Source organism: Trachurus japonicus, chromosome 21 (genome assembly GCF_045865225.1).
Source record: "Trachurus japonicus isolate A0001 chromosome 21, Traja_1.0".
Taxonomy (NCBI): domain Eukaryota; kingdom Metazoa; phylum Chordata; class Actinopteri; order Carangiformes; family Carangidae; genus Trachurus; species Trachurus japonicus.
This window is the reverse complement of record NC_140927.1, coordinates 30239903-30265637: the sequence shown is the minus strand read 5'-3', so window position 1 is coordinate 30265637 and position 25735 is coordinate 30239903. Positions and strand designations below refer to the sequence as shown.

General features: G+C 41.9%; 1 protein-coding gene across 5 annotated transcripts in view; it reads left to right on the top strand.

The window, feature by feature from the left end:
* pde1a (phosphodiesterase 1A, calmodulin-dependent) overlaps positions 1-22605 on the top strand; it is a 45846-nt gene extending 23241 nt beyond the window's left edge. Inside the window, exons 3-16 of one of the 5 annotated variants that reach the window (XM_085765282.1) lie at positions 8161-8289; positions 8400-8582; positions 10560-10626; positions 11757-11873; positions 13460-13600; positions 14150-14250; positions 15165-15290; positions 16002-16103; positions 17859-17979; positions 18331-18412; positions 19494-19614; positions 19709-19893; positions 20649-20831; positions 21790-22605. In XM_085765282.1, the coding sequence (XP_085621408.1) occupies positions 8161-8289; positions 8400-8582; positions 10560-10626; positions 11757-11873; positions 13460-13600; positions 14150-14250; positions 15165-15290; positions 16002-16103; positions 17859-17979; positions 18331-18412; positions 19494-19614; positions 19709-19893; positions 20649-20831; positions 21790-21908 (1777 nt within the window). In that variant the 3' untranslated portion in view covers positions 21909-22605. The remainder of the gene's footprint in view (positions 1-8160; positions 8290-8399; positions 8583-10559; positions 10627-11756; positions 11874-13459; positions 13601-14149; positions 14251-15164; positions 15291-16001; positions 16104-17858; positions 17980-18330; positions 18413-19493; positions 19615-19708; positions 19894-20648; positions 20832-21789) is intronic. The other 4 variants (XM_085765283.1, XM_085765286.1, XM_085765284.1 and 1 more) reach the window with 4 other exon arrangements.
* The last annotated feature ends 3130 nt before the right edge of the window (positions 22606-25735 follow it).

Below are 25735 nucleotides of genomic sequence, written 5' to 3'. Positions count from 1 at the left end.
GTTGTAGTTAAAGGAAGTTCGGAGTCCAATGAAAACGTCCATAAAACTACACAAAAACCATGTAATATTCCTCCACACTGCTCGTCCACTGCAATCCAAGTGTCCTGAAGGGAGATAGTCCAGAGTTTACTGGAAACAACCTCATTTAGTCCTGGATTGAATTTGCCTGGTGTGTGCTCTTATGTTCACGTCAGAGCGCAATCCAGGACTGTTTAGGCTGTAAAAATGTCCTAAATGAGGTAGTTTCCAGTAAACTCTGGACTATATTCCTTCAGGACACTTGGATTGCAGTGGACGAGCAGTGTGGAGGAATATTAAATGGTTTTTGTGTAGTTTTATGGACGTTTTTGTGTGTCGGGTCCTATTAATCTCATGTAAGGATTTCATTGGACTACGAACCGGCCTCCCGGGTCTCCAGATGCACTTCGAGGAATAAAGAACTACTCCAGAGTATTCATCAGCCAGTCAATTATGACTGAATCTCATTTTTTGGTTAACTGTTCCTTTAACAGGGAGGATCAAAACGAGGCTTCCTACTCAAATACTTTCATGAATTAGACCTGCTTCAAATAATCAGAGTCAGAAATGTTGAGCATAGATGGAGAAGAAGAAGAAGGATAAAGTATGAAAAACTAGAGAAGAATACCTCAGGTCGGTGTCAGCCAATCAGAAGAAAGGAGGCTCTGAGCCTCTCTTCTGATTGGCTATCTGCTTTCCAAGTGATCCAAAATAAAAAAATATAGCAGATTTCAGGATAAAACACTCAGAGAAACCAAAGTTGTTGGTTGGATGTTGGGTCCAGCTGGTGAGGGGGCGGGGACTTGGCTGACAGCTTTGTTGTGTCACAAAGTCACAGGAAGTCCTGACGGCTGGTTTGAAAGAGGAACGACGCATACATTTTCACCTTAACTCAGCTCCATGTGTCCCTTAGCTCCAGCTCCAGAGAGTCCTCCATGGCTTCTCTGAGTTACAGGGGGTCTCGGCGTAGCAGTGTATGTCCATACACTGCAAAAACTCAAAATCTTTCCAAGAATATTTGTCTTATTTCTTGTCAAAATGTCTAATTTCTAGTCAAAACGAATCTCTTTCCACTTTAAATAAGACTCATCACCTAAAAATTTACTTGTTTTTAGATAATTTTCACTTGTTTCAAACTAATTTTCACTTGAAATAAGTAGAAAAATCTGCCAGTGAAAGCAGTTTTTGTGCTTGTAATAAGAAAGAAAAACTTGCTCCACTATCAGATTTTTCTACTTATTTCAAGTGAAAATCTGCTTGAAAGAAGTAAAAAGTGTCTAAAAAACAAGCTACTTTTTATGTGATGAGTCTTATTTTAAGTAGAATGAGATTTGTTTTGACTAGAAATAAGACAAATATTCTTGGTAAGATTTTGAGTTTTTGCAGTGTATAACGGTTGCAAATGGATACCAACTGTCTTTGTAACAAAAAGACACACCAAAAAACATCCAAATACCTCCATGCTGCTCGTATGTAATGTCCGTCTTGTATTGAAGCCCCGAAATGCGAAATTGTCCCGCAAAAAATTAAATAAGTCTATATTTCAAGCTTGTTTTGTAGCGGAAGCTTCTCGAAGCTCCTCTTCCCGGTTCGTCCAAATTTGATGAACCGGGAACCGCTACAAAACAAGCTTGAAATATAGACTTATTTCATTTTTTTTGGGACAATTTCTCATTTCGGGGCTTCAATACAAGACGGACACTACATACGAGCAGCATGGAGGTATTTGGATGTTTTTTGGTGTGTCTTTTTGTTACAAAGACAGTTGGTATCCATTTGGACATGCACTGCTACGCCGAGACCCCCTGTAACTCAGAGAAGCCACACTCTAAAAAGTGATTCATGGGGTTAGTTTGTATAGCTCAAAATCAAGAGCTTTTTCTGCTTAAAAAATTAAGTTTGTTATGCATATACATTATAATGAGTTGATAACTTAATTTGATAAGTTGGTCTAAATGAAAATAAATAAAATTGTCGTAACTCAATAATACATGAATTTTGAACAGATATTTCTGCCTTAACTTAACATAGAGGTGTATTCAGTTAGCACAACTTAAAAATCTGTGTCTGTATTTTGTTAGAAGTTGAGTACAGGCTAACTGCTACATGTTTAGTGCGAACCATGCGGCATGCCTGTTGGAAGCACAGGATTGGAAAGACACCAGTGACCAGAGCACAGAGTTGGAGACACCCATTTGCAAACTTTACAGCTTGGTGAGTACAATCTTGACTCGTTTTATTCACAACAGCTATCAGTACAGTTAGTAGGCTACAATAAATCGTTTTTCACCACTAGATGCTGTTTCTCTGTCAGCAGTTGTCAACTGTGTTGACAAACAAATATTGTTGAGATGCCACAGGACTAGTTATAAGCTAGTTGTTAGAATAGCATGAGTGTGCACTGCCATTTCTTTGCAGTAGTTTGTGTGCAAATTGTATAAATTAGCATGTTGTACTTATTTGTGCCTTTTCTTTTTATTCAGATAAACCAAGAATTAAGACAGATCACCACTGTCAGCCTGCCCTGGAGTCAACATTCATGGGAAAATCAGACTCAAGAGTATGACTGTCAAAATGTGTTCAAAAGACTGTTTTAAAAGGCTATTTTATTGTAAGTTACCTAATTTATTGTATGCTGTGTTCAAAAGACTGTTTTAAAGGGATATTTTATATTGTAAGTTTATTTTATGAATGCTACTTTTTTTTTTTTTAAATATCATATACACTCAGTCCTGTTGCTGTAGAGTGAGATGCGGACTTGTCTTTGAATAAACAGTTAGATCAAACTGAAAGTTCAATGTGTGATATATTCTGACTTAGATAAATACGTTCTTACTACTAAAATAAATTGAGGTAACAATTTCCATGGACATTTCTGAGTAGAATGAAATGAAAATAAATAAGTTAGAATAACTAAAAGGGGTAATTTTAACACAATTAAAATTAAGTTGGTTTGACTTAAATAAGCTTGTAGAGGACAAGGGAAATCATGTTGCTTGTACTTAAGTAATTAAGTTGGCCTAACTAGAGAAGTCTTGTGGCATGTACTTAATAGTAGTTAAGTTGAAATAACTTAAAAATATCCATGGAAATTGTTACCTCAATTTTTTTACGTTGAGCCAGCACATCATTTGTTAGAGTGCACGGAGGACTCTGAAACTTCTCCCAGCCCTTAGTCCACATGAGGGTGAGTAGAGAATGAGTGAAATTTCAATTTTCCCTATATCCCTTCAAGGCTCAGTTTCTGAATACACGTGGACATTTATCTTTATATTCTGACAGCTTCAAATTAGAGAAGGAAACAGTGAACAACAGTGGGGAGGTGCAGCTGCAATAATTACAGAGAGGACGCCGAGGGTGGAGGTGGAGGTGGAGGTGGATTACACACCTGTGAGCTTTGGACAGGATTAAAACCACGGACTGGAGCAGGTGATGTTAAAATCAGCCCCACCTCCCCTAGAGAAATTAATCCACTCTGAACGAACGGGGCTTTAGATGATGAGAGGATTAATATCAAAGATAGCTCCGTGTTGATCTGAGCTCAGGAAGCTGCTGCTGCTGCTGCGACAGAGCGAACTCCACGTCTGTAAGACATAAAGACAACATGTTTGCTTCCTGGAGGAGGAGGCTCCTGTTACTAACTGTGGGTGTCGGCTGATTGACAGGAGGCCGGGTGTGTGTTGTGTTGTGTTGTGTGTGTGTGTCCATCTGGAGGAAACAGATTCTCGCGTTCCCGTCAGGTGGTGGCGCGAAGAGGACGGCAGCTGTGTGGGGGCAAAGCACGAGGAGCCGGAGCTCAGGTGCACGGAGACGAGCGATGGCAGCAGTTCAGCAGAATAACACACGCATCACATCACAGCAGAGGAGAGCAGAGCAGAGGAGAGGAGAGCAGAGCGGTGGAGAGGAGAGGAGAGCAGAGGAGAGGAGAGCAGCGGAGAGGAGAGCAGAGGAGAGGAGAGGAGAGGAGAGGAGAGGAGAGCAGAGCGGTGGAGAGGAGAGGAGAGCAGAGGAGAGGAGAGCAGCGGAGAGGAGAGCAGAGGAGAGGAGAGGAGAGGAGAGGAGAGCAGAGTCCTCAGGATGAGACGTTACTGCTCAGCCCTGCATCAGTAAATCATTTCAATCAGCTCAGATTAAAGCGCCACAGGCCTCCGACCTCTGACCTCATCAGACTGAGGCGCCAACAGGCCGAGGTTAGAGGAGCAGCGAGCCGTCCTTCAGCTTTTTAAAGAGGAACTATGCAGGATTTTTTACCTTAAATACTGTAAATTCTCCAATAGAAGCTACGAGCTTTTATCTGCTTCAACTGCTGAACCGGTCTGGTTTATGTTAGAGACAGACGTCTATACTGTATGGGACAAATCTTATGCTCAGCAAAGATGGAAAATCCTCTCAAATGGTTCTGTTGTTACTGTTTAGAAGAGTCAGAGGAGAAGGACAGAGACGGAGCAGCTTCATTTACAAGTTTAATCAGCATCGATTTAACTTCTACTAAATAGATGTGTTGTCAGAGTTTGGTCAGAGCCGGGGTCCGGATTGAAAACATAGATACTGTAGGCTAACTCAGGTCTGGTCGGACCACAGGCTTCCTTTTTTTTTGGCCAAGTTCGGGCCGAGAATTAAAGGGATTGTTGAACATTTTGGCAAATTAGCCCACTGTCATAATCCCTAACGTTGCGAGACAGAGTTGTTTTAGAGGTAAATACAGAGTCTGCTTGATGAAAAACAGTCCCTGAAGACAACGCGCATCAGTGGTTTTGCATGAATTTCCCTCTAAAACAACTCTGTCTGGTAACGTTGTGTTATTATCTCATAGCGTGGTGAATGTGCAGGTCACAACTTGTCCACCAGAGCGTTTTGGAGTTGTTGGATTGTGTATTTGATGAGTTTGATGAGGGAAACCAAGAAATCCCATGAGCGTGCGCGCATGCTGATGCTGACAGGCGACAAAGTCAAGAGATCAGCTGTCCGGGCTCCCTGCAGTCTAGGTGATGGTGCGCTGTTGATGACGAGTCCGGCTCTGTAAAAAGGGCAAAACAGGTGGATGCAATGGTTGCATTCTTCATAGAGGACCGCGGACATGCATGGAAAAGAAACCGAATGCGTGCTGCCTCGTCCGCTCGTGCCGACAGCAGCGTTAATAAACCACAACAAAAGCACGTGTAACCACCCCCCCCCCCCCCCGCATATCTGCTGCTGCTGTTAAAAAAAAAAAAAGGCCGACAATTCGACGAAAAGTCGACACATGGGCCTCGACAATCGATTTTCCAAATCCCGTGTCGTTCCCATCCCTAATTTACAGTACGCTCCATGTGTCCCTTGTCTCCAGCTCCAGAGTCCTAGTGCTGGTTAAATCAATGACTTGTAACTAGTTCCAGGGAGAATGGAGGCTCTCTGCCTTCCACCTAGCGTCTCTTGGCTGAAAACCAACTAAACCTTGTAAGATCAGAGCCTCCGACCCGGTGTCCCAGCTCTCGTCTCTGCGGCACCGCCACACAAACGTAACGCGCCCAGTTCCCCTTTTAGAAAACCTTAACATCACAGCATTAAAACTGTGGAGCTCTGACAGTTGAAGCGGAGGTGAGCTGGTAGCTGAGTGGGTCGACTCCTGATTCCTCTAATAGCCGGTTTTCATTCTCAACGACTTTTAGAGGTGAATGAGATGAGAGGAGTCAAAGAGGAAGAAGAACTGACTAAACTTTTAAAACTTTAAAAACTCGAGGGTCAAACACGAAACGTTTCTCTGTAAAAAATGTATGACCCAGAGAGAAACTCTGAGTTCCTGCAGCATCAGGACCGTGTGTGGGTGTGTGACCTGTGACCTGACGACATTAACAAACAGCTGGCGTCAGACTGAAGTTCAGATGTTTAAAGAGATTTTGAAATAAACATTTTTTCACCTTTTGTCACTTGAAACGAGGGAGAAAAGCAGAAACAGTCCAAACTGTTCAACACCAGGCGTATCCCTATAAAGTAAAATAGATTGAAAAAGTTGAAGCAGAGAAGAGCAGAGTAACCAAATTAATCCCAGGTCTGAATGTGATGTCATTATGAAGAAAAACTGCCAACTCTTGTCTATAGGAGGTGTAGGGGTGACATGATTGAGGTGTATAAACTTGTACATAAAATATACGATTCCACAGTGGAGCTAGTTGTTAGTTTCTGGAATAATAGGTATGAACTAAGAGCGAACTCCTTAAAACTCCGACCAAAAAGGTGTCATTGTGACAAAAGAAAATGTTTTTTTTGCACTTAGGGCTGTAAAAGTATGGAAAGAGCTTCCTGAGGATGTAGTGCAGCTCCGTCAGTGAACTCTTTTAAAAATAGACTTGATCATTGCTGGTCAAATAAGGATTTTTTATATAATTATAAAGCAAAGTTATGAAATTGTAGCCCTTGTTTGATTTTTTGTTTGTTGTTGAGTATTCTGATACGTATTTAAGTTAAGTGATATTATGTATGGGTTACTGAAGTTTCTAATGGTATATTTGTTGTTTATTTTCTGTATCATTATTTTGAGTCTGATGTAGAGGATTTATATCCTGTGTAGGCTATCAGATGTATTTCCATTAAATTAAATTTCATCTAATGAAAATAGATTTTAAAGATGGATTAACTGTGGATTAAGATTGAATTTAAAACCAAACCAACAAACTTTTCTCCACCTTGATCTCAACAACAACAACAACACACAAGTTCAACAACTCCTTGTTCTACACTCACAGGCTTCATAACCTTCCTCCCTCTGTCTACCACAGCTCATCATCATCATCATCATCATCATCATCATCATCATCATCATCATCTAATGACCCATAATAGACCTAAAAATAACACCTCAAATATTAAAACTGTTATTAATTAATGAGCCGCGAGCTAATCACCTTCAGTACTTCAGTGATTATACTCTCACGTTCAGCCTGAGACCACTCCCAAAATGATCAGTTTCTCTGGTTTTACTGTTTATAGGTATATATGTGTTTGAGTCAAATTAAATTTAAAAAAATGTGTTTTATTCTTTAAAATACCGACAACATGTCTCCCAAAATTGAAATAAAAGTATTGTCATTTAGAGCTTTTATTGGCTGAAAATGACTAAACTAGTCAATAACAAAAAATATCAAGTCTTTTCAGACCTTGAATAATAATAATGCAAAGAAAACATGTTCATATTTATTCCTAAACAACACAACAAGAATATTTTAACTCAGGAAGAGTTCATAAATCAGTTTGTGTGGGATAATGTCAATGTTTAATCCCAGCAGTGGTTTTTATTTATAATCTTCCTATAAAATCAGATGTGGTTCAGGTGATGACCTCATCAGTGTCTCATTAAAGGGATAGTTCACCGTCCCTTCTCTGAGTTACAGGGGGTCTTGGCGTAGCAGTGCATGTCCATATAACGGTTGCAAAGGGACACCAGAGCTCTTCGTAAAAAAACACACACAAAAAAACATCCAAATACCTCCATGATGCTCGTATGTAATGTCCGTCTTGTGCTGAAGCCCCAAATTGCGTAATTGTCCCGAAAAAAATTAAATAAGTCTATATTTTAAGCTTGTCTCGCGTGATATGCGCCGGCGTCAGTGCGGTTACTGCGAATCACGCGAGATTTGGACGGACCAGGAAGAGGAGCTTCGAGAAGCTTCCGCTACAAACAAGCTTAAAATATAGACTTATTTAATTTTTTTCGGGACAATTACGCAATTTGGGGCTTCAGCACAAGACGGACATTACATACGAGCATCATGGAGGTATTTGGATGTTTTTTTGGGTGTGTTTTTTTACGAAGAGCTCTGGTGTCCCTTTGCAACCGTTGCATTGAAATGCACTGCTACGCCGAGACCCCCTGTAACTCAGAGAAGGGACGGTGGACTCTGAAAATTCTTCCAGCCCTTAGTCAACATGAGGGTGAGTAGATAATGAGCGAAATATCATTCTAGGGTGAACTATCCCTTTAAGTAGAATGAGTTGTGTTTGTGTTGGTGTTTAAACTGTACAGCTTTAAAAAAGAAAAGAAAAGAATGACTGTCATACATGTAGAGATGCTTTTAAGAAACATTTGTGAAAGTGGTCTCTTATTTTTTTCCCCAGAGCTAATAACTTCATGCATGTGAACGTGTGTGTGTGTGTGTGTGTTGTCAGGCTGAAGGCGGTCCTGGAGCAGATGGACCGCGGCGTCGTGGACCTGCAGGAACTCCGCAGGAACCTGGAGCTCGCCGCTGCCATGCTGGACGCTGTTTATACCGACGAGACCAGGTGGGATGGACGGAAGTAAGAAGGGAACAGAGGAGGAGGGATGGAGGGATGATAGAGAACATAAACCCTGGTCCCTGGTGATCCAAGCTGCTGTGTGTTGTGTGTGTTGTGTTCCCGCTCCGCAGGCGGCTGCTGGACACGGAGGACGAGCTCAGCGACCTGCAGGCCGAGTCGGTGCCCAGCGAGGTCCGCGATTGGCTGGCGTGCACCTTCAGCAGGAAGATGGGCGTGGCCAAGCGGCGCCCCGAGGAGAAGCCGAGGTTCAGGAGCATCGTCCACGCCGTGCAGGCCGGGATCTTCGTAGAGAGGTAAACACTGACGTTAATGAGGAGGAAGAAGAAGTGGAGCTGATGAGCACAGGATGTATCAGCTGCTAACACACCACACCACATCAGTCCTCATGTCAGCACATACTATAATACTGCTGTTACCATAGGAACAGCACTGTTGACCCCCCCCCCCCTGTAAGCAGATAACTGAGTATTCAGCCGAACCTGTTGCTGTGTTAATGTAACTAAATTAAATCACAGAGCAGGACCTAAACACTTCCAGATGATGATATATACATAAAACAACGGTCTCATTATTTAGTCATGTTATGATAATGTAGCCTAACTGTCAACATATCTTTAATTTTACCCACAATAAATAATCAGTTCACGTAACGTAGAGTAAATATACATCTTTCATATCCCTATGTAATAATCAGCTAAAATCACAATATCTGTTCCCATGGAGGCAAGTGCAAGACAAACTGTGAAAATTAAAGAAAACAAAAAAGAAATGACATGAAAAAACAGAATCAGTGCAAAACACACAAAAAAACAAAAATGGGTTGGTATTGTAGTATTTTCCTTTTATATTCCATGTATTTTATGTATTATTTTATTTATTTTAGAAACTATTTTATATACTTCTATCTTCTCAGTCTTATAGATAGATACATTTTTAATTGCAATATGAGGAATGAGATGCAGTACTCAGGTCTCACTACTTATCATACCAACTTTATTTATAAAGCACTTTAAAAACCCAGTGGACCAAAGTGCTGAGTAATTGTGCTAGTAATAAAATAAACAATAAATAATAACTAACACACTAAAATAGAAAACGTCTATATAAGTTACAAGTGAATAGAAATATATTAAATTAATCAGAAAGTGCTAGATGTAAGTTCAGGGGTGTGTCAGTGTGGAGCAGTTCAACAGTCTCACAGTCAACAACATACAACGTTTCATTTTTCCATTGGGAGTTTGTTTGTGGATAAAGATAAAGATACTTTATTGATCCTTTGCAGGATATTATGTAGTTAGAGCAGCAGCACACAACACAAACACAGATTTATAGCACATAAAAACCTCTTAAAGGGAGCAGGAAGTAGAGTTGAAGTAAGTATAAAATAGAGATGAATTAAAATAGATTGTAATTATCATGGCTACTGTGAGTTAAAAAGCCTGACGGCAGCCGGCAGGGAAGACTTAAGACGTGGTTCAGTCTTATATTCCGGTGGTATCAGTTTCCCTCTGGGGATCAATAAAGTTTCCTCTGATTCTGTTTCTGATATTTAGGATTAATTGAGCCGCCAGACCTGCAGATCAGCAGCTTCACTTCACTGTGTCTGAGTGGGACAGAAACATGTAGCACACACACACACAGACACACACACACACATACACACACAGATGAGGAGTGTTCAGACGTCCACATACTTGAGGTCGTGTGTCAAACTAAAGACGTTCTGAGGTTCAGTCTGTTATTTTCGTCTGAGGAGGAGAAAAAAAACCACAAAAAAAACACACAAAACAATCAGCGACTTGAAAACACGCTCCAGAAAACATCCGGCCGACTTCACCGCAGATGTGATTACAAGGTCGAACATGAAGTGTAACGACGTTAGCGTGCGGCCGGCGAGCGCTGGAGATGGAGATCACATAGGAGGAAACACATCACATCACATCACAGGTCCAACGTCGTTACAGTGTAAATGACTCGCAGTGATCGAACGAACGCTATCAGTTCATCTGCTGCGGCTTAATGACGCATGAAATCAAAAAATATCTGCTGCTGCGCCGAGTGTGTGTCTGTGTTTAGGAGACGGTTACTATGGCGACAAACAATCCATCCTGGTCGCAAACTGTGGAGCAGGGGGGCGGCTGGAGTGTGGATCTGTGTGTGGGGGGTGTTTATATATGTGTGCAACTGTCAAACTGTCAACATATGTGTGAGATTTTATGCATGATGATGATGACATCTGTGTGTGTGTGTGTGTGTGTGTGTGACATCAGGATGTACAGACGGACCTCCAACATGGCGGGTCTGACCTACCCTCCCACGGCTCTGACTGCTCTCAAGGTAAAAAAACAAAAAAAAACAAAACAGTTTTATTGCTGCGGTATCCCCGACAGGAAGTGACATCATTGTATTGTTTTAACCCTTTGAAAGTTGAGAAAGTTTCAACAGTAACAGGAGATGACACCTGTGTTAGAGTTGATATGAGAGTGAAGGAGGATGGAGAAAAGAAGTATGGAAAAGAAACCAGGGAGATGAATAATGGAAGAGAAGAAATGGACCGACGTGTTATAGCAGGAAAAGATGTCGAGGAGTTGAGCAGGGAGAAAATGTAAAGATAGAGCAAAAAAAGAAGAGGAGGATCAAGGAAAGAAAGATGTGGGGTATGAAGTATGAGGTAACAGTAACAGTTTAGTTTATTTGAAAAGGGACAATGCACATTAATAAACATTTGTAGAAAAACACATGTAAATGCACCCGAATTAGCTTAAAAAGTTAATTTTCATCGTTTGTCCCTCTGCCAGATTGTACAAGGCAACCTTTAAAAAAGGTGGGAAAAGGAAAGGAGGAAGAAAGGAAGAGAAAGGTGGAAGCATGAAAAGAAAGCAGAAATAAATCAAAACAAAGTAGACAGGGGAGAGGAAAGGAAGCGAGGAAGTAAAACGGTAAAAACAAGAACGGTTAGGAAGGAAAAGAAAGAATGAGTTAAAAGAGTAAAGGAAGTGGTAGAAACAGAAAACAATACAGTGGAGGAAAGGTGAGGAAGAGAAAGAAGTTAAGATAAAGAAATAAAGGTAGGGAAGAAAAAGAGGTGTTGAAGAAAGAGAGGAGCAGAGAGAGTGAAGGGAAAAAAGAAACAGGTGGTAGATGAAGAAAGGAGGGGTAAAGGAGGAGATAAGAAAGTAGGGAGAGGTGGAGATGTAATGAGACAGGCGGAGGTAGAGGAGGAGAGGGGATAAAGAAGAACAGGAAGGAGGGAAGTTTAAATATAATTGTGAACTAATGAAGAGTCGGGATCATTCATCTTTCCTCTCAGTCTGAGTCAACATCATGACCACAGCGCCCTCTGGTGGCGAGCTCTCCTCATCACAGCTCAGTTCAACTGGACGACATCTTCATCTTCATCTTCATCTTCATCCAGTTGGTCCACAATGTTTTGATTGTGATGTTTTATTGGTCTTTTTATTTTCCAGGAAGTGGATCAGTGGTCGTTTGATGTTTTCTCTTTCCACGAGGCGACCGGAGACCACGCCCTCAAGTTCCTGGTCTACGACCTGCTGACCCGCTATGACCTCGTCAACAGGTTCAGGGTACACAACCTCATATTGTTCAAAGACCTCTGTTGTTGGGTGGGTGGGGCCTAAAGACAGGACGGGCGGAGCTAAGTGTTTAATCAGTTTCTCTACACCAGGGGTCGGCAACCTTTAGCATTAAAAGAGCCGTTTGGGCCCTTTCCCAACATATCGAAACCCACTCGGACTTTATGGTGGAAAAAAAAACCTAGGCTACGTGATGCATATTTTGATCGACAAAATATTCAAACAAGTTTTATTTTAATATCACATAAGCACCTCAATCTCCAAATAAATAACTATTACAATGAACAAGTGAATGGCCATATCTTTTTTTTTTTTTTTCCCTAAAATGAGTTTCCCCACGGGAGCCACAGCAGAGACGAAAGAGCCGCAGGTTGCCGACCTCTGGTCTATACTAAGACCAGCATCAACAGCTGATTAGCTTAGCTTAGCACAATGAATGGGAATGGAGGGAAACAGCTAGCCTGGCTCTCTGAAGTTGATTAAATCTGAAGCTCACTTGTGATGGAGAAGTGGTTTTTCCCAGTCACTCCACACTCCATCTTATTGGACAAACAGCCCAGTTCTTTCTTTCTTTCTTTCTTTCTTTCTTTCTTTCTTTCTTTCTTTCTTTTAAATTCATTTTAAAAAGATAAAATGTAAATGCACCCAATTATAGCCAAAAAGGCTGTATAAAACTGTCACTACAGAAAAAAAGAAAACGCTGAGATGCAGTCGTCTAATTACAACTTCTGCATCTTGTAATTATGAGACTCGGGTTTTGTTTTGTTATGACTCAACGCCTCAGAATTATTTCAACAACTTCTGCAGATAAAGATCATAAATTAACGATCTTGTTATCACAACACATTTTAGTGTAATAGTTAGAAAGCTGTCAGAAATACAAGAGACTGAGGTCACAGAGAGAAGAGACACCGACACTGCATCACCTGTATTATTTTGTCTTAATCATAATCTTAATCATACTCTATTACAAATATTGCTTCTTTTTTTTTTTTTACTGCTATTGCTGCATTTGCTATTTATTATCAGTCCTAGACTGTTTTTATGCTGCTGCAACCCTGTAAATATCCCCACTGTGGGTGTTAGAGGGGGCGAGCCTCAGAAAGAAGGATTGCTGCTGGTTGAGGCGGTGGAGAATCAAATCAAGGCACTTGGACAGAGAAATCCTTTTTTTCTTCCTTTAATGCAGATTGTTGAACTTCACATCAACGACAACCTACTGTATGTGTGTGTGTTTTTAGGTGTGTGGTCTGAAACATAAAGAGAAGGCAATAAAATGTATGTAACAGCATTGGAGCCTTATATATCAAAGTTAACCATAGGAAATATGTATTACAATAAGAAACTGAATTGCAATAACGGTGCTACAAACATAATATTCATCATTATTACTAGGCCATCACATGCAGGCATCCAAAGTTAGCTGCAGTGCTAAGAGACAGAGCTAACAACTACTGAGCTCCAGGCTACTTAGCTAAATCAAGCTAACAAGCTCAAACTCACATAAAATATTTCCATTGAACACAAACTGGAATAATAATCTTATTTTATATAATACCTGTGGTGCGTGTGTTCAGATCCCGGTCCAGGCTCTGGTCCAGTTCGTGGAGGCTCTGGAGAACGGCTACAGCAAACACAGGAACCCGTACCACAACCTGGTCCACGCCGCTGACGTCACTCAGACCGCACACTTCCTGATGCTGCACACCGGACTCATGGTAACACACACACACACACACACACACACACACACACACACACACACGCACACCCTAACACAATGTCACACACAATCTGTACTGTGCATAGTCTTTATAGATATTGACAGACTGGATTGTACTTTATTGTCCCGAAGGGAAATTTGTTTTGGGCTCGGAGCCACTGCATACACAAGACAATACATACGAGACATCCATACAAAATACTTTCACACCTTTAACACGCATTCAAAACAGTGAAGGGTGCTTCCACTCTATTACAAATAGGTCAGTAAAAACAGTCTGTAGAACTGATCAAATCAGCAGCTCTTTAAGTTAAAGTGCTATGTGCGCTGTGGTTCGACAGAGAAAAACTAAACCAATGGAATAAAACCAACAATACATAAATAAACTAGAGTGCTACATTACATATAAAAAAGAATTATATGATCAAGAGTGAAATAATAAAAGTAATAAAACAGTAAAACTATACAAAAAAGAAAAAAAAGTAGCTAAAAACCGGTCGAATTACCTAAAGACTCTGGTAACTGTGTGTGTGTGTGTGTGCAGCACTGGCTCAGCGAGCTGGAGATCCTTGCGATGGTTTTCGCTGCAGCGATTCACGACTTCGAACACACGGGAACCACCAACAACTTCCACATCCACACCAGGTAACACACACACACACTGATCATCCATGTTCCTTAAATCAGCAGTTTAAAGAATCTGTGCGATCTGATTGGACGACGACGACAGACGTGGGGCCCGATGGTAAATGTACGACACGATCCCTTTAGGCTCCAGATGTTGAGACGCTAACAGAGTCCACAGCTCAACACACTGAGGCTGATCAGAATGTCATTAGTCTGTTTCAGGTATTTGATAAACCAGATGATCAATTCTGTATCCATCAATACAACTAATACAAAGTTGTTTCAAGTATTGACTATTGATGATGTTAATAGAATCAATACACACATTCACAAATATGGATCTATCATCTGTTAGATCCTCTCCTGGTCGCATGAACCGTCCTACGAAGGAGTATTAGGGCCATCATCCCCACCCCCCCAAAAGGTTTTTTGTTACCCGCCTGATTTAAAAAAATTTTTGTCAAACTTTTTTATTTGTTTTTTTTGCCTGTTTTTTTTTATTTTTTTGTCTCACTTTTTTTTCCTTTGTCTGTTTTTTTTTGTCTCACTTTTTTTTCCTTTGCCTGGCTTTTTTTTTTTCTTGTGTCGGATTCATTTATTTATTTATTTTTGGCTGGCCCTAATGCTCCTTCGTACCGTCCTCTTAGAGCTGCCTGTGTGTGTGCGTGCTGTGATTCACTTGTGTGTGTGTGTGATTAAGTAATGAAATAATCAGGTCTAATGGCCGTCCAATAATCCGTCCAGGTTCAGCGCCTCAGTGCAACAACAGACTCATCATCATCATCGTCGTTGTCATAATCTCCATCTTCATCATTCTTCCAGGAAACAACAACAAGAACGCAAACATGTTGTTGTGACTGTTCTGGATATAAGGGGAAGCTTCTGACGTCAGCGTTTGATTGGCTGTTGGCTGTTGTGTGTGTGTCCGTCAGGTCGGAGGTGGCCATTCTCTACAACGACCGGTCGGTGCTGGAGAATCATCACGTCAGCGCCGCCTACAGGCTGATGGCAGAGGAGGACATGAACATCCTGGTCAACCTCAACAAGGACGACTGGAGGTACACACACACACACACACACACACACACACACACATGTACCATACTGGAAGAGTTAAAGGGATAGTTCAACATTTTGGCAAATTGGCCCATTGCCATAATCCCTATAGTCTTAGCAGTAGGTTCATTACCTTTATTTGTCGGTGCAAGCTATTTTTAGAACAGCGGAGCAGAGTTGTGAGCTGTTCAGAGCTACACTACGGAGGCTCATGGGATTTCTTGGTTTCCCTCATCAAACTCATCAAATACACAATCCAACAACTCCACAACGCTCTGGTGGGCAAGTTGTGACCTGCACATTCACCACACTATGAGATAATAACACAACGTTACCAGACAGAGTTGTTTTAGAGGTAAATTCATGCAAAACCGCTGATGCGCGTTGCCTTCAGGGACAGTTTTTCATCAAGCAGTCTCTGTATTTCCCTCTAAAACATCTCTGTCTGGTAACGTGGATTGTGTATTTGATGAGTTTGATGAGGGAAACCAAGAAATCCCATGAGCCTCCGTAGCGTAGCTCTGAGCAGCTCGCCGCTCTGCTCCGCCGTTCTAAAAATAGCTTGCACCGACAATTAAAGGTAACAAACCTACTGCTATGACTATAGGGGTTATGGCAATGGGCCAATTTGCCAAAATGTTGAACTATCCCTTTAAGGGGTGACTAATCACTAATAATCTTGATTGTGTGTATTGATTATTGATTATTGACAGGGAGCTGAGGTCTCTGGTCATAGAGATGGTGATGTCCACAGACATGTCCTGTCACTTCCAGCAGATCAAGACCATGAGGAACGCCCTCACACAGACACTAAGGTGAACTTTGACCTCTTTCACATTTCTGAAGATGTTTATGTGAAAATATACGTTGAGATGGAAATAAATTATTAAATAAAGTCAGAAATAAAGAGAAGATATTCTAGAGAAGCAGGTTTCAAACTGAAACAGTCCTTTCATTCATGTCGATAATTCATTTTGGCGAGTCAAATAAGAGCAGAGCGATGATAACGAGGAAAGACGAGTTAATATACGATGCACATTCAGCTCAATATGCAGCTGAAAGCGTTTTACATAATGCATTAAACATGAATATTGAAACAGAACAAAAAGTCATTAAAGCACAAATCACAAGGACGGAAACCATTTTGAATAAATTTCATCCAATCACAAAGAAACAGAGGAAATTACACAGTGGAAAATTAAGAATAAAGTTGTTTTGATTTTTTAAATCCTGGATTTAAAGTTAATGTTCAAGATGCTGAAACCATGAAATCACAATCGTTGCATATTAGTTTTTCCTGTTGCTCCAATAATCAGTTAATAGAGCGTCACATCCTCTGCTCTCTGTTAAAATATGAAGCACTGGCATCAGACAGAAATATGAAAAAATAAAGTAGAAGCAGCAGCAGTGAACAGATGTGACTGTGAGTCAGATTCGGCTCAGACTAAACGCTGGAGACCTGAGACCTGCAGTCTGTCAGCTCACTCAGTTACTGAGTCTGAGTCCAGCTCTCTGTGTGTCAGTCAGGTGTGGATGGATGGAGGGAGAGAGGAGGGGAGAGGAGGGGGAGGGAGGGGAGGGGGGCAGCTGTCTCGCTTCACCTCACGCTCCAATGAGGATTTGGTGGAGGTGCTGCCTCGGCCGCTGCAGCAGCTGTTCACCGCTCACAGGAGAAACTCACTGAGACATTCAGACTCCAGAGGTGACGGGAGAGTCTGACATTTAGTTTCTCTCTCTCTCCACATAATCACAGTCTGAATCACAGTTTCTCACTGAGTCAAGTTAAATCAGGTTTTATTCTGTTTACTGTTGTAGTACTCCAGAACGGTCTTAGTCTTGAAACCACATTTCCAAGGTCTTGGTCTTGGACTCTAGATTTTCTCTCTGTCACTGTCTCACTTTGGTTTCTATGATGTAATTCAATAAGTTACAGATAATTCAAATACTGTAGTTGCTTGTGTAACCATCTGAACAACTTGGTGCCAGTGTGAACAGTGGGAGGAGACTTCAGCAGGTTCTGTGCTGTGTTCTTCTGTTCAATCCAAACTCTGTTCACATTAAAGGTACAATATGTAAGAAATCTAAAGCAACTGGCCGTAAAATCCTCTTAATATGTCACAGAGACTCAGGAATAATGTTCATATAACATGATGAACTCACCAACAACAATAACACAGCCAGAGTATTCGCATTCAAAATCTTTTTTTGCACACTGCAAATCATGTTTATGTTTTGAATTTACGTGTTTACATGTTGCGCCACCTAGCCCTCTCTCCCAGTCACGCAGCGTCAGTGGCATTTCAGCCTCCGGTCTGGTCCACTGAGCTGCCGCTACGACTGGGAGAAAAAACGAGATCGCTGTGTTTTGAATTTGACTGCAGTAACCGTTTTTGGCCACATTCTTACATATGGCGCCTTTAAATATGGTTTAGATTTTAGATCAAATCATCTTTTCTTTTATAGCTGAGGAGGAAAAATGTAAATCTGAAGACACATGGTTATTATGAGGACTGGTCTTGATAAAGGTCTCTCATTGGTTTGTTCTGGGTCTGGTTCTGTTTCCTCTGCAGCATCGACAAAGTGAAGGTTTTGTCTCTGATGCTTCACGCCGCAGACATCAGTCATCCAGCCAAAGCCTGGCCGCTGCACTACCGCTGGACACACAGCCTGATGGAGGAGTTCTTCAGACAGGTGCACACACACACACACACACACACACACAGCAACCTAATCCTGATGTGTGTTTTTCTGTGTTTATTTATTTATTGTCTTTATTTAATTTATTTTTTCCTTTACCAAAGCATTTTATAAATTAAAACATACGAATATCGGATGTCTTCTATTATAATTATACAAGGAAATAAATAAATATATATAAATATAAATAAACAGAGGGCGTTTCAGGGAAATATACATTCTCCATTGCTTCCAGATGTCTTCAGATTGAGATTGCTGAAGCCTCATTGTTTTTTTCTGTGTTTAATGATCAGGTGGATTCAAACACTGCACTCACATTATGCTCATGTGTCTTTTCTTTTCCAGGGAGACAAAGAGGTGGAGCTGGGACTTCCCTTCTCTCCTCTGTGTGACCGTAAAGCCACCATGATCGCCCAATCACAGATAGGTAAGAACACCTTGCAGGCTGGTGAGCAGGCTGCTTCACTGTTCGAGGTTTCACACCAGCAGGGCTCCATGCTGGAACCTGAAAAAGGGAAAAAGGGAAAAGAGAATCAAAAAGTAGTTGGAAAAAAAAGTAGTTCTTTCCTATAAGACTTAATACATACTTCGATGGTTAGTGTCGTCTCAAATCGAATTCTGTCGTTGTGCACTCACCAGAAATAACGATCACAACGGTTGCCAATGTCTTCTCTTTTTTTTGGGACCGCTATTATCTCCCGTCAGCTCATCTACCGGCTTGTTTTGTTTGTTATTTAAATTAGCGATAATGAACGCCTTACTCCTCCTTTTGTTTTCTTTCTTTCTTTCTTTTTTTCCCTGTGTGCGCCACCTGTTTAATGCGAGGTGGAGATTACGCCACAGCTGGCTCCTCTTACTGGCAGAAAACATGTTGATTTAAACTCGGCTACGCAGCCCAGACGGCTCATTGGGGGTGTGAAGTCTGCATCAGTCAACACTCAACCACTCACAGTTCACTGCATTTTGACAAACTTGTGAATTGAGATGCACTTACACACTCAGAATACTTAGTTTAAAGGGATAGTTCACCCAAAATTGAAATTTCACTCATTATCTACTCACCCTCATGTCGACTAAGGGCTGGGAGAAGAATTTTTTTCGGAACAATTTTGCATTTCGGGGCTTCAATACAAGACAGACATTACATACGAGCAGCATGGAGGTATTTGGATGTTTTTTGGTGTGTCTTTTTGTTACGAAGACAGTTGGTATCCATTTGCAACCGTTATATGGACATGCACTGCTACGCCGAGACCCCCTGTAACTCAGAGAAGCCACGGAGGACTCTGAAACTTCTCCCAGCCCTTAGTCCACATGAGGGGGAGGAGATAATGAGTTTTGAAATTTGAATTTTTGGTGAACTATTCTTTTAAGTATAGAAATATTCAAATGGAGACACAGCACTGGAAGCGTCCTATTGTATGTTGTTGTTGATAGTTCAGCAGCGACACCTGCTGGTGGTTTGAAGAGCTGAGGTTTGATCAGTGTTCGATTCTTCTGCTCCGCAGGTTTCATCGACTTCATCGTGGAGCCGACCTTCAGCGTCCTGGTCGACACCACGGAGAAGGTGATTGGTCCTCTGATCGAGGAGGACAGGAAGGCCAGAGAGACCGGGACCAGGAGGTCAAGGTACATGATGAACCCAAACTCACCTCAGTAACTAAACTGACCCTGAGTCTGTGCTGCATCCCCCCCCTCGGTCTGTAACTCTGCTCTGCTCCAGTCTGACAGGAACCGGCTCCGTTACCGTGGAGTCGGTGCAGAGACACAACAGCGGTCGCCACGGAAACAGTGACGACGGACAAGTGGACTTTTCCCTGACCGCCATCGACCAGCCGGCGCTGAGGCTCCACCTGTCAGGGGTCATCGCCAGCAACAAGGACCGCTGGAAAGAGCTGTCTGTGCACGGTACACACACACACACACACACACACACACACACACACACACACACACACACACACACACACACACATTCATTAAAGGGATAGTTCAACATTTTGGCAAATTGGCCCATTGCCATAATCCCTATAGTCTTAGCAGTAGGTTCGTTACCTTTAATTGTCGGTGCAAGCTATTTTTAGAACGGCGGAGCAGAGCCGTGAGCTGTTCAGAGCTACGCTACGGAGGCTCATGGGATTTCTTGGTTTCCCTCATCAAACTCATCACAAAACGCTCTGGTGGACAAGTTGTGACCTGCACATTCACCACGCTATGAGATAATAACACAACGTTACCAGACAGAGTTGTTTTAGAGGGAAATTCATGCCTTCAGGGACAGTTTTTCATCAAGCAGTCTCTGCATTTCCCTCTAAAACAACTCTGTCTGGTAACGTTCTGTTATTATCTCATAGCGTGGTGAATGTGCAGGTCACAACTTGTCCACCAGAGCGTTGTGGAGTTGTTGGATTGTGTATTTGATGAGTTTGATGAGGGAAACCAAGAAATTCCTTTAGCCTCGGTAGCGTAGCTCTGAGCAGCTCTGCTCCGCCGTTCTAAAAACAGCTTGCACCGACAATTAAAGGTAACGAACCTACTGCTATGACTATAGGGATTATGGCAATGGGCCAATTTGCCAAAATGTTGAACTATCCCTTTAAGTTCCCAGCACCTGAAACTTTCCTGTGTGTGTGTGTGTGTGTGTTTGTGTGTGTTGTGAACAGAACTGGCCAATAAGGAGCGAGAGGAGCAGGAGCGGTTGCAGTCCGGCGTCAACTCAGACGTCGTCCAGTCTCATCCCGTCTCACCCAATCACAGCGTCCCTGACGGACACGCCTCCAGCCAATCACAGACACAAGGTGACAGGTCACCTGACCACATGCCTGCAGATCACCTGACCTGGAATGGTACAAACACGACACAACACGTAGAGATATGTGAACACACACTGATGTATCAACACAACAACAACACACACCCGTTTTATTATGATTCATTAAACAGAAAGTGAACTAATCAGGTGTGAACAGAAACTCAGAGCTGATCACAGCGATCGATCGATCACTGAAGGTTAAACACCCGAGTCATGATGAGTAGAGACATACTGAGACGACTGACAGCAGATAGAGTGACAGTCAACATCCTTAAAGGGATAGTTCAACATTTTGGCAAATTGGCCCATTGCCATAATCCCTATAGTTTTAGGAGTAGGTTCATTACCTTTAATTCAAATCAAATCAAATCAGCTTTATTTATATGGCACGTTTCATGCATTGCAGCAGCACAAAGTGCAGTAAAAACAAAACGGAGCAAAACATGAACAAAAAAACAAAAAAACACCATGAAAACCCAAACCTCCCACCCCCACAAATATACACACAGATACACAAATACATACACACTCACGCGCATACATTGACATACGCACAGACACAAACATACACACACACCCACACACATAGGAGACATCGTCGGTGCAAGCTATTTTTAGAACGGAGCCGTGAGCTGCTCAGAGCTACGCTACGGAGGCTCATGGGATTTCTTGGTTTCCCTCGTCATCAAACTCATCAAATACACAATCCAACAACTCCACAACGCTCTGGTGGACAAGTTGTGACCTGCACATTCACCACGCTATAAGATAATAACACAACGTTACCAGACAGAGTTGTTTTAGAGGGAAATTCATGCAAAATTCACCACTGGTGCGCGTTCCTGTCATGTGCCAATTTGCCAAAATGTAAAAAAAACTATCCCTTTAACTTTGATTTAATTCATGTCTTTGTGTCTGTACTTGTGCAAACAATTTGTAAACTTAAAACACACACACAGTGAGCTCACCTGTTGCTATGGTAACTGTTGCAGGGGAAGGGCCGGGCGGCGAGGAGGAGGAGAAGGTGGACGAGGAAGACGAAGAGGAGGAGCAGGAGGAGGAGAAGGAGGAAGAGGAAAACGGTGATGATGAAGTGCCTGAAAACGCCTGATGACACTCGGCGGCAAACTCGCCACTGTACGACTGTGGCGGTGGCAGATCACCATGGCAACAGGCGGCCCCGGTGCAGTGACAGCGAGAGTTCAGACTCCTCTGTTTTAAAAACGCAGCAGCTGACTCAGTGCCCCCTCCCCTCTTCGGTGGACCCCCACATCCCCCCCTCCACCTCGTCTCTCTTTCATCATCCCACTCCCAAACACAAACGGCCACCAGACGTTAATGTTTACAACGGACCTCGAACGCATCTCACTCACCAGACGACGGCTTCTCAGCAGCTTCATGGTCCGTTCCCAGCTGTTCTGTGTTATTTTTATTTCATGGAAACATCTGCATTTAAAGTTCCAGAGCAACAACGCTGCAGGGACGAGTCATGGAGCTGAGGAGACGCTGAACGCTGCTCCGGGTTCAAACCGTCAAACATGTTCACAAGCTGTCGATCAGTAAGGCGATAGATATCATCAGGACCAAACTACAAGCATTTAACTGTGTAATTATAGAACTATAAATATGATAATAAACATCAGACGGAGCAACCTTAAATTTAGTTCAGGCGTTAACGTCCTGTCACGTCAACTTTTGGTTTTAAATCAAAGGTCTAAACTTTAATGTATTTATTGTTGAAGATATTTTTTCTGGCATTTTCACCTTTATTCTGACAGGACAGTGACAGACAGGAAGTCAGGGAGAGAGAGAGAGAGGATGACTCGCAGCAAAAGTCTGCAGGTCGGATTCGAACCTGCGGCTGCTGCAGTCAGGACTGAGCCCATGTGGTGACACACTCCACCAGGTGACACACACTAAACACAAAGCAGACAAGTTTCCGTCTTCAATCTGGTTCATAAATGTTTTTAAATAGTGAATTCACCGGAGTGCGTAGAGGTCAGAGTCACAGTCTAAGCCAGAGAATATCTTGGAAAAGTTTATTTATGTCAGTAATTCAATTCAAAAAGAGAAACTAATACATTATGTAGATCCACTACACACAGAATTAAACATTTCATGTCTTTATTTATTTAATTTGTTTTAAAGACACCCTGAGGAGTTTGCTTTTGGTTATAAAAGTCTCATATTAATGTGGATGAATCTACGTTACCCACTTGTTAACGGGTCCATTTTCGATAAATATATAGTTTCATAGTTATTTTGATATTATTATTTAGTGGTCGACTCACCCAGCATTTCCTAGTTTCGGTTTCCCAGACGCTGCCCGGCGGGCCATGGGAATAACGGCGCTGGATCGCTAGTTGGCATCGTTTATGATCGGAACTACGACGGTATCTGATCGCCTTCCAACCTCCGACTTTCATTCTTAATTAATGAAAACAATCTTGGCAAATGTTTTCGCTTTCACTGTGCGTGCGGAGGCTCATGGGAAATGTAGTGTGAAAACACTTCGCTTACCAAAACTCCTCGCTGTCCCTTTAATTGTAATGATTATGGCTTACATTTAATGAGGACCTAAAATTCAGTATTTCAAAAAATATGAATAATACAAAGATAAAAAACATTTTTAATATGGAAAAGTCTGTCCATCTATGTGCACTCACTACTTGGTTTGGGCTATTTGACTTTTCCATGATATTCTAATTTATTGAGATGCAGCTGTAGGAGTGAGGACAGCCAGAGGGAGGAGCGATGGTGTGATAACCAGAGATGTTATTTATTTATAATAACAACAGTGACAAACCACAGATTCAAAGCATTAATATACATCTGAACAGCTTTCTGTCATTTAAACAACAGGTTAAAATTTAAATTATAACAGCAAACTAATTCAAAAATGTCAGACTCAGGCCCACAGACACAACACCGCCCACTCAGACATGAGTCACTTCAGGAGTTTTGAGGTTTGATGCTAATTTTTGATCAGAATTCAACACAAACTTGAACCAGAAAACAAAAAAGTCAATAAAGCTGAATGATCATCAGTTGAGTTCATCTAAAGGAAACATCTGAAGAAAACGAGTCATTCAATCATCCATTAAAAGTTTATTCTGAGTGTGACATCACAGTGACCTGTCAGACATGATTGACAGTTTGAACCCTCAGAGCTGCAGCCAATCAGAGCTCACACACGACCACTTCACAGGACCTAGTTTTGTTTTTTTTTTCCTTTTTTTGTTTCTTTTACAACATGGATCATCTTGTCATCACATTTTGGCCAATTTACCCATAAGTCACCATGATAAGGCGTCCCCTCCCCTGGTCTGGAGCGCCGGGACACTGGGAAACAGGAAGTTAAATTAACCTTTAAGTGGCCGGGAGCCTCGTTCAGCGCCACCTCTCCTGCCTGCGGATAAACAGCAGCCAGTGCCCTCCGTGTCGTCACCACGGTGATGACAGCCACAAAAAGACAACAAAACAAAAACAACTACAACAACTACAAAAAACAAAACAAAACACACCACCGGTTTCTATAGCAACGGCCAACGAGCTGAGCGGTGGAGCCAACATGGCCGACAGTGAAAACTCTCTAGATCCTCTGAGCACTGTGTTTGTTCATGCAACGTGTGCTACAGTAATCATGTGATCTTTGGCTCAGTGTGTGTGTGTGTGTGTGTGTGTGTGTGTGTGTGTATGAGTGACATTGTGTGTGTGTGTGTGTGTGTGTATGAGTGACACTGTGTGTGTGTGTGTGTGTGTGTGTGTGTGTGTGTGTGTGTGTGTGCGCTGTATAACTGTACAGCTGTTTTCTGTATTATTGTATTAAACATTCAGGACTCCAGTCTCCTGCTGACATCAGTTTATTTCCTGTCTCTAAAGGTTAAAGGTCACGTCTACACTCATCACCAACAGCACTTAAAGGAGCTAAACGTTCGTTCTTACTCACGTGTGTAGCTCAGTGTTGATGCTGCATTGAGGCTGAAGAGGACGAGACTCTGATGTAAGACTAATGGTGCTGACACACTAAATCCCATTCGTTTTCTATGGAGAGCAGGAGACACAGCCGCACGGTGCATGATGGATACGACACGTCGAGTTGATGGACCAATCGCCGTCTGTGAATTTGCATAATCACAACTCAACCTCTCCTTTATGAAAATTAGGTCTGTGCATTGCGGCCGGCTCACTAAACTCCGATCAAACTATGAAACTAGGTTCTGTTACTGCACTGCACCTATAAAATGTTTTCAGAAACATACTTTAGTGAATTGTTTAGCTGTAAAATGAGATTGAATGTGACCCGGCCGCCATGTTGAAATCAGCAGAGCAAAAATCCAGAGCATTCAGTGGTCCGTTGCGTCCATATCCGTCCTAGCCGGACCCTGTGTGTCTAACTCTGCACCATAAGACACTCAGAGCACCAATGTCACATCCACAGATGTTTGATTGCAATAAAAAAGTGATTAACAGACCTAAACTGATTACGCTCTAACAGTATCAGGCAGCTTATCTCTAAAAACTCATGGAACTAATGACAGTATTTATTAATTTTGTAGATTGTCCAGAAGTATAATAGTATCTCTGTTAGAGCAGGTTTAAACTGAAAAATACAAGTTTGAATTGTCCAAACAAAGTGAAAATCAGTCGGTTTAAATATACAAGACACTGCTGTTCAGTTGTCCACACTGCTGAACAGGGACAAACTGAAGAAGAAAAATAAACATTAAATCAGATAAATCAGATTAGATCAGATAAAATGTACATCCTCTGACTTCTGCTCATTTAATGTCAGAACGTCTCCCAGAAATAAATCAGATTCAACTCAATGTTGTGTGAGTAGAAACCTATGGTAGAAAAATATCCAGACTGCGGCTGCAGAGAAGACAAACAGCAGCAGAGGGCAGCAGATAATAAAATCACAGATACAGTGAAACA